General features: G+C 40.5%; 1 protein-coding gene across 1 annotated transcript in view; it reads right to left on the bottom strand.

Moving 5' to 3' along the window:
• Positions 1-479: 479 nt before the first annotated feature.
• The window catches only part of LOC126428046 (intermembrane lipid transfer protein Vps13), a 487343-nt gene continuing 478075 nt past the window's right edge, over positions 480-9747 (bottom strand). Inside the window, exon 62 of the mRNA XM_050089923.1 lies at positions 480-1610. Within this exon, the coding sequence (XP_049945880.1) occupies positions 1572-1610 (39 nt within the window). The 3' untranslated portion in view covers positions 480-1571. The remainder of the gene's footprint in view (positions 1611-9747) is intronic.

Here is a 9747-nt window from a genome sequence, read left to right as displayed (position 1 = left end):
TCTGACTTCTTTTTGTCCTTGTAAGTCAAACAAAGACAGCTTGGTAAGTATTTACATCACCTCAAGATGTTGAGTCCTTCCAAAGTCATGTTTTTGAGGTTCCAACATTAGAATAGAAAAAAAAGTTTCCAGAACCTGTTCTAGTGATGACCAAAGTGTATAAATTTTAAAGACGAATATTTTGAGAAACAATGAAATAATTTGTACAAAAAAATGTTGATGACATTATTTTTGTAAAAAACCTAAAAGGCTGCCCTCAAATTTTGCTGCCAGCTGGTATTGCTGTCTCCCATGATCATTACTGTGGAGTAATGTAAACATTAATTTAAATGTAAAAGGCGCTACCGTAATCAGTCTATATATGGTTTCAAAAGGAAGGAGTTACAAGTACTATTACTCTAGAAAGTATAATGTCCAAAGTAACAGATGTAATGGGTTATGGAAAGGGAGAGAACATTTTTAAATACACAGAGTACCACTTGTTTCTGAACTGTTCTTTAATGTCCTTCATTGCAACCATACTGAATACAACAAAAGCATTTAATTTGTGTTCTTTATGCAATGTTCCACAGAAAGCCCTGTCATCCAAAAAGCAAACAAACGTTGACACACATTCCTCCACATAGACAGTGCAATTAAACTTAGGACGACTACATGAGAGTGGATGCTATAAATTAAGTACTACAGATTTCTAGTATGCTGTAAAAAGGCTCAGTATCAAAAAGTGTAAAGAACACTTAAAAAATAAAGATATATTCTAGTCTTTTTTTCCGGGTGACTTGTGCAAACATTGTTTTAAAAAGCTAAGCACTCTCAAAAATATGACTACATACATACTCTCAGTAACAAAACAAACAGTACCAAAATATTAAACTTTGGTGTGTGAACAAACTACCTGATTCCGACACTTTGGTTAAACATTGTAAGCATCTGAATCACAAAAGGCAGAAATGAATAAATAAATTTGTAGATAGAAGAAAAAAATTGACACTCTTGTGCCCCATTGTTCCCTGGTATGTTGTAATGCAACCGAATAGTCCAGCACAATATGATTTAACATTTCTCATATCAGTCAACAACTAACAATGAACAGTAAATAGTTCCTCTTAAGTAACAATGTCAAACAATCACTTCCATTATTATTTAATTCCCCTAGTCAGCATATTTCAATTTGCAACAACCATGCATAAAAACTGCAACCAACACTCTCTCTCTCTCTCTCTCTCTCTCTCTCTCTCTCTCTCTCTCTCTCCCCACATGACACACCAGCCCTTTTCCAAAAATAAAATCAACACATTGCACACTGTTGCATAAATGTTTGCCAAAAGGCAGCTAAACACTACCAGAGCCAAAATAAGTGACCTCATTTACACATTTCAGACATTTCCTAAAAAGCTGGAATACTTTTCAGAGAAAATTTAAGCATAATTGCTTTGTTAAGTTAGCATTTGTACTGTTAATATAAAGCAAAAGGAACAGTGGCCGAGACACGGCAATTCTTGCTCGCATTCCCTCGTAACGTGAGCAGCGACAGGAAGACGTTGCAGCCTTCAGCCCACCAGAGATTATTTTCACTTCTTTATCATTTCCGTCATTTTATTAAACAGCCACTAAAAACAGAAATATTGAATGACTAATTACAATACAGTAAGTCTAATACAGTTACAATATTTATTAATACATGAAACAAAGTCTTAAGGAATTAAAATTGTTCAGTCTCTGAAAATTTTAGAAACCAATCTTCTACAGAAATCTAAAACACTGACTGATACAATTACAGTGATGCAACAGTTTAAGAGACAACAAATAAACAAAAACATGGCTACAAACTATATGAAAAAAAGAGAAAAGTACCAATAAGAATTCTAAAATGTTGAAGATGACAAAATGTTAGTTCCCTACATTGTGGAATTTCTTTGTCAGCCACTGCTGTACACTGGCAAGAACCAGGAACACTGATATTGGTCAGGTTAAAAGCATATTTACACCGGGATGCAGGTTAAAATGTGTGTTTTTTACATAAGTATTGTTTCTAAACATGGCCACTGCAAAGCTGCAGACAACAATGCAAACTGAGTGCTTGCAAGTGTTAGCTATCCTCCAACACCATTCGGCAGATATTTCTCCGAGTATAGTGAAATGTGTGGAGAAAATACTACAAGTAATCGAATGCTAAGAAAATGGCTTAAGGTGTTCAAATGTTCACGATGAAGTGCAACATGGGCTACAATATGTCATCAATGATGGTTCGGTGCAGAAAGTTTGTGCAAAAGTTCGAGAAAACAGACTCGATTCTGTCCTTATCTAAAGAATTTCCACAAACTCGAGAATTTTTCTTTACGAAGTTCTTACAGAGCACTTGAACTACCAAAAGTTGTATACATACTGTTTCGAAAATGCTGGGTGAGGCACATAAAAGTGATCAAGTAGCCAATACTCTGAATTTTCGTGAGCAGTATAGTAATAAAGGTGTTGAATGTTTAAATCCAGTTGAAGCTGGAGATGAAATATGGACGGCTCATATTAAACCAGAATCCAGACAATAACTCATGGAATGAAGGATTTCAAGATCACCAATAAAAGAGGATTTCAATTTAACAACTGGAGCGCAAAAAAATTATGCACACACTACTTTGTGATGGGGTATTGCTGCTTGCGGTTTTTTTTTTTTTTTTTGCCACAGGCTAACATAATTAAGTCAATATTGTACGACATTATGCAATATGTATGGAGCATTCAAAACACTTGATGTGGAAAGCTCAATAGGGAGATTTATTTTGCTTGACAACACTGCCATACAGCTGAACAAACACAAGACCTCATTGCTTATACAGCTGGGAACAACTTGATAAACCTACAACCTCATCTGGTGCCTAGTGATTACCACTAGTTCCTGCATTAAAAAAAAAATAAAAACAAAAAAATGATTCAGAGACCAGTTTCCGTGACAATGGCATTTAGCAATACTTGCCAAACCATATGGTGGATTTTTTTGAAAATGGAATTCAGGAGCCAGTTTTTCAGTATGATAAACACACTGAACAAACAAATTTAGTCACCCCCACATATATCACATTAATACTGTCGAACACCATCTCCAGACCCAATAATGTCCCCAGTTGGAAGTAAGAGCATTTGCAAGTACAGGGTTTCAACAAATAGTTTTACTAACTATGGCAACCCGGTTCCTTAGGTCTGCAAAAATGAACCATTTGCAATATAATTGCGACTTTGTTATTACCAGTCATTACTGACATGATTCTGTGTAAACATCACGTGCTGTTCTGTGGTGTGGTCTTTGTTTACATATTTGAGATGTGGAACTGTAAACAGAATGGATATGACAGTACAGTACACAGTCAGAGTGGCACTCACGACAGCTGTCTACCTAGCGACAGTTGCATCGTACGTGTTGCTGGTAACGTGGAAAATTATACTGATGAGGAATATGTAGACATGCATTTCCCATATGGCAGGGCTAACAGCAATGCACAGGGAGGCTGCATGCTTGGACCGAGACACATATTATGCTCTAAGGCACTCCTTACTGTCCTGTCAGTGGATGCAACAACATTCTCTATGCAATCCTACATTTGACAAAAACAGCTGAAGTAGGATTCGCTCATGATAGTGTGTTCCATTATCACAACTTCAAGTTTGGAGTCATCTGGTCTCCAACCCCGTGCACGACTCTAGGGCCATGAACATTACCAAACAATCTCCATGCATAGAATTACTTTCAATTTCTGTGGTGTCATCTTGCAGAAGTATTTGAGGATGTTTGCTTAGAGCGACATCAGATGATGTGGTACACATATAATGGAGCACCAGCACGTTTTGCTGCTACAGTGAGATGACTAATGCACTGATATGGCCAAAGATGCGATTGGGTGAGGAGAACCTGTACTGTGGTCTCTAAGATCACCTTCTGTGAACCCCACATATTTCTGTGTTTGGAGCCACCTTAAGGGTACAGCGACTGCCACTTGGCAGTGAGTAGATAGTTGTTAATGCTTGTTAAGAATTTCAAAGTGATCCAGATGCGTTTGAAAGGACTTTAAATTCTTTGTGGGGATGGGTACCGGCCTGCATCCGGGCAGAAGGACAACACTGAACACCACCTTCAACTACGAGTAGTCGTGGTCATTCAACACACTTATACTTCAACTAAACTGTCTCTAATAACTTTTCTTCATGTTGTACAGTATTTTTAGCTTTTCATAACCTAGATGATGATTACACAGAATCAAGTTATTGGTACCTAGTGGCCACAAAGTTACAATTATCTTGCAAATGGGTTGTTTGCAGACATATATACTTAAGATTCTTTGCTACCTTCAACTGCATGTGTTTACACCATTAATTATGATACATCCTTTACATCTGAAAATCCTTCATTTTTGAGTTATTAATCAACGTATACAATTTAGGTGACTGGAGCTCGGCAACATATAAGCTAATAATAAATGCTCGAAATGTCCACCTTTTGCTTTTAAAAATGCATGCACTCATTGAATTGGCTGTTACACCCTATGAAATAATTGCTGACCATTTAAATGGTTTCACAGGTTTCTACAAGACGTCAATGAAGAGTTCCTGCATCTAGACGGTCTGCTGCATAGACCAATTCTTTAAGGTGCCGCATACCGAGCGAGGTGGCGCAGTGGTTAGTGCACTGGACTCGCATTCGGGAGGACGACGGTTCAATCCCGTCTCCAGCCGTCCTGATTTAGGTTTTCCGTGATTTCCCTAAATCGTTTCAGGCAAATGCCGGGATGGTTCCTTTGAATGGGCACGGCCGATATCCTTCCCCACCCTTCCCTAACCCGAGCTTGCGCTCCGTCTCTAATGACCTTGTTGTCGACGGGACGTTAAACACCACTAACCTTTAAGGTGCCGCCAGAGATAATAATCCACTGAATTGAGGTCAGGGGAATATACAGGCCACAGAACTGGTACTCCTCTACCTATTAATCTGTCGTTATCGACGGAATCTTCACAGCAGAGCGGTACGTCGACAATATTCTACGCCCAGTTTTGTTGCCCTTCATTATGAGCCATCGTGGACTTACATTTCTACAAGATAATGCCTACCTGCACACAGCTATAGTTTCTACTGTTTCTGCATCTACATACATACTCCGCAATCCACCATACCGTCCATGGCAGAGGGTACCTCGTACCACAACTAGCATCGCCTCCCCCTGTTCCACTCCCAAACAGAACGAGGGAAAAATGACTGCCTATATGCCTCTTGTCTTATCTCTGTGGTCTTTCCGCGAAATGTAAGTTGGTGTCAGTAAAATTGTACTGCAGTCAGCTTCAAATGCTGGTTCTCTAAATTTCCTCAGTAGCGATTCACGAAAAGAACGCCTCCTTTTCTCTAGAGACTCCTACCAAAGTTCCTGAAGCATTTCCGTATCACTCGCGTGATGATCAAACCTACCAGTAACAAATCTAGCAGCCCGCCTCTGAATTGCTTCTATGTCCCCTCTCAATCTGACCTGATAGGGATCCGAAACGCTCGAGCAGTACTCATGAATAGGTCGTATTAGTGTTTTATAATTGGTCTCCTCACAGATGAACCACATCTTCCCAAAATTCTACCAATGAACCGAAGACGACTATCCACCTTCCCCACAACTGCCATTACATGCTTGTCCCACTTCATATCGCTCTGCAATGTTACGCCCACATATTTAATCGATGTGACTGTTCCAAGCGCTACACTATTAATGGAGTATTCAAACATTACAGGATTATTTTTCCTATTCATCGGCATTAATTTACATGTATCTATATTTAGAGTTAGCTGCCATTCCTTACACCAATCACAAATCCTGTCCAAGTATCCTCCTACAGTCACTCAAAGATGACACCTACCCGTACACCACAGCATCATCATCAGCAAACAGCCGCACATCGCTATCCATCCTATCCAAAAGATCATTTATGTAGATAGAAAACAACAGTGGACCTACCACACTTCCCTGGGGCACTCCAGATGATACCCTCACCTCTGATGAACACTCACCATCGAAGACAAGCAATGTCTTTGTGCTTGTCAAATCCTACCTTAGCCAGCAAGGTCATCGGATTCTCCCTCCCAACTGAGAACGTTTGGAGCATTATGGGCAGGGACCTTCAACCAGCTAAGGATTGTGATGATCTAATGCATCAGTTGGACAGATTTTGGTACGATATTCCTCAGGAGGGTATCTAACAACTCTATCAATCAAACGTTCAAATGTGTGTGAATTCCTAAACACCCCCCCTCCCCCCATGCCCAAGGGAGGACTTGAACCTCTGGCGGGAGCGGCTGCGCCTCTATCAATCAATGCCAAGCTGAACAACTGCTTGCAAAAGGGCACAGGTTGACAAATGTGTTACAGACTTTCTCAATTTGTGAAGCCCTTTCTCTTGAATAAATTATCCACTTTTTTTTATATGAGTGTCTGCCACATGCTGTTGGAAAGTTGGGTGCACTCAGTCCTTGGAGGCCAATCGAGGAGAAGCAGTGGCTTCGGTAACAAAAGCTGACAATGACTGGGGGAGTGGTGTGCTGACCACATGCCCCTCCCTATCTGTATCCAGTGTCACCTATCGGCTGAGGATGATACAGTGGCCAGTCGGTACCTGTGCGATTTCCTAGGTCTGTTGGGACGGAGTTAGGAGTGTACTTCCTCCGTACTCTTTGCATTAAATGCCTGCACTGGGCCATCAGTGCACTTCACACCTTGCATCATTTGAAAAGTAGCAAAATCATTTCTCGTTGGCCAATACTACGAGGGTGGTTTGAAAAGCTCTCGGAATCACCACAAGAGGTCAGTGCTAGCGCAACAAGTTGTTCATGTGATATTCATTGGACTGTTACCTGTAAACACGTACCACATCAGTGACATCGTTCTGTTGTTGTTCCTGCTTAGGGATTGCAAAGACGGTGGGGGGGGGGGGGGGGGGGGGGGGGGAAATCGAGATTAGAGCACTGAAGGTATGAAAGCAAAGGACATTCATGCCGATTTCCACAATACACTGGGGGTCTCGCTCCTTCATATTCAACTGTTGTCAAGTGCACAGATGAATTTAAATTTGGTCAACACAGCTTAGATGATGATCTGCACAGTGGTCAGCCGAGATGTGTCACTACTCCAGAAATCACTGCAAAAGTGCACAAAATGGTCACGGATGACCGCCAATTGAAAGTGCATAAAATTGCTCATGCTTGCTAGATGTCATCCAAAATGGTTTATCACATTTTAACTGAAGAATTAAAAATGAAAAAATCATCTGCAAGATGGGTGCCGCAACTCTCGACACTGGATCAAAAACGTGCCGTTGCTATGGCAAAATTACACAAACTGAGGTATGAATTGTTGCCACACCCGCCTTATTCAACTGATACGGCTCCATCAGTCTTCCATCTCTTCCCAAAACTGAAAATTTTTCTCGGTGGATGAAGACTCACTTCAAACGAAGAACTGACAGCTGGATTTGACAACTATTTGGCGAGGAAACTCCTTTTTGAGATGGGATCGAGGCACTGGAACACCGTTGGGCTGAGTGCATTAACCTACAAGGAGACTACATTGTAAAATAAAAAAAGTTTCAGTGATGTAAGTACTTTTTTCCTATTCCGTTCCGAGAACTTTTCAAACCACCCTCGCATACACCTCTAGTCAGCTGCTGTCCAGTTTCTCTGTGTTTGACCCACTGTAATACTGCAGCTTTATGTGCTGCTGTGAACACTGGCCTTTTACGAGGTATAGGGGATGGACAAAAACACGTAAACACCACGATAAATGCGCACCTGACCTCAAATGCTTATGCTAGCTAAGCCTGCAGGTTGGTCTGTCATATTTGACCTCAAACAGCACCTGTGCAATGTTCTCAATTAGTTGCAAGTGTCATTCGCAGCCAGAATACTGTTCTGCGTAGTTGTGAGTGCACTGTGTTAGAGCTAAATGAGTTCAAAAGTGGGCAAATTTTTGTGTTGGTATGGTCAGTGCTTCCGTAACTAAGGAAGTTGGAGTGTCTGGTATTTGCAGATTAATCCCATCAATGAATTATTTTGCATACAGGAAACATCACCTGCTAAGCTGCAGTGTGGATAAAAGTGTGTGCATGTCGAGTGATTGTAAGGATGGTCAGTGAAGAGGATTGTGACAAAATATTAGAGGATGACGATAGCTGCAAGCCACCGTTTTAACACAAAGGGAGCTTCGTGAAGTAGAAACTGCAGGGTAAGCTGGAATTCCAAAACCATTAATCAGTTAAGCAAATGCCCATAACAGGATAATGTGCTACCACAACCATAAAATCTGGATTATGGAGTAATAGAAAACCATCGTTTGGTTTGACAAGTCTCGTTTCAACGTGTTTCTGATGTCTGGCCGAGTGTTCGTCCCGAGAGATCGGTCATGATTTGGGCAGCCGTAGTGTGGTACTCCACAGGTCCGTAGTTTCTCTGCAAAGGTCACATTATTGGTAAGGGTTTGTGACCATTTTGGCCAATCAGGCCCACCACACAGCAAAATGTTTGTTCCTCAATCTCCACACAGTGTCCCGTGATGAAAGGGCACCTATTCACACTGCTCTCTTCATCCGGAACTCGTTTTTGTGAGCACGGTGATGAATTTATGCATTTCCCTTGGTCATCACAGTGACTTCAAATGTCCACTGCATGAAGCTGCTTTCACAATGTACATGTGGGAACCATTTGAGATGGAGATATATTCACCGACAGCAGCAATTTCACACCTGTTTGAAACCAAGTATCACTGACAAAGCATAAACATTTGTCTCCAGTCCTTGTAGATTAGGACCCTTTTTTGACCAGGGATCTTACACAGTGTTGTGTGTCTGCAAGTGATACACTTTTTCTTGTAGACACACTGGACAGTTTGTGTTGAGATACCATCAAAATTAGCTACTTTATTCATGGTGTGGTTAGGAACACAACCAAACACCATAGCTCATTTCTGTCATTCTGTAGCATCTCTGCATATGAGATGTGGCAATAAAATAAGGGGACAGATACTGCAAAAGAATAGGTACACATGTGTCTAAGATGAATGACCAGTAGCTGTGAAGCGTGAAGCTTTCTCCATGGAATGCGGCATCTCTGGTGCCTGTAGAGAAATCAGTGTGGCTGTAGACTACGTTTGTGTAAGAGCTGTTATTTTGTTTTGCCAAAAACATGATAAGTGTAATAACAGAGCAACAAATTGTCATGAAGTTTCACATGAAGCTTGCAAATACTGCTACTGAAACCTATCTGTAATTAAAAGAAGTGTATGATGAAGACTATCGTGTAAGCGAGTTTCTGAGTGGTTTCCAAGATGGCTCAGGAGACACTGAACGTAACACACACTCTTCAACATCAAAAATAGATACAAAATGAAAAAGTAGGTAATTTTATTCATTCTGACTGTCGGTCGAGTTTTCGATCGACTGCAGAAACTGTAGATATTTACACAGAATGTGTAAGGCATATTTTACATATCCAATTTAAGGTGAGGAAGTGGTGCTGAAAATTCTCACAATCAAACAAAAAGAAGCTCATGAAAGTACTTGTACTGACTCTTTCGATACCGTTGAAAATTATCCTAATTTCTTGCAAAGAGGGATAACGTGATGAATCTTTGTTTTTCTGTTATCATCCATAAACTAAGTGCCAATCCATTCACCAAGACTGAAAAAACTCTAAGGAGCAAATTGAGATTAAAAGCAGTAATTATTATTTTTTAT

This window comes from Schistocerca serialis, chromosome 12 (assembly GCF_023864345.2).
Source record: "Schistocerca serialis cubense isolate TAMUIC-IGC-003099 chromosome 12, iqSchSeri2.2, whole genome shotgun sequence".
NCBI lineage: Eukaryota > Metazoa > Arthropoda > Insecta > Orthoptera > Acrididae > Schistocerca > Schistocerca serialis.
This window is presented reverse-complemented; position numbering and strand designations above follow the sequence as displayed.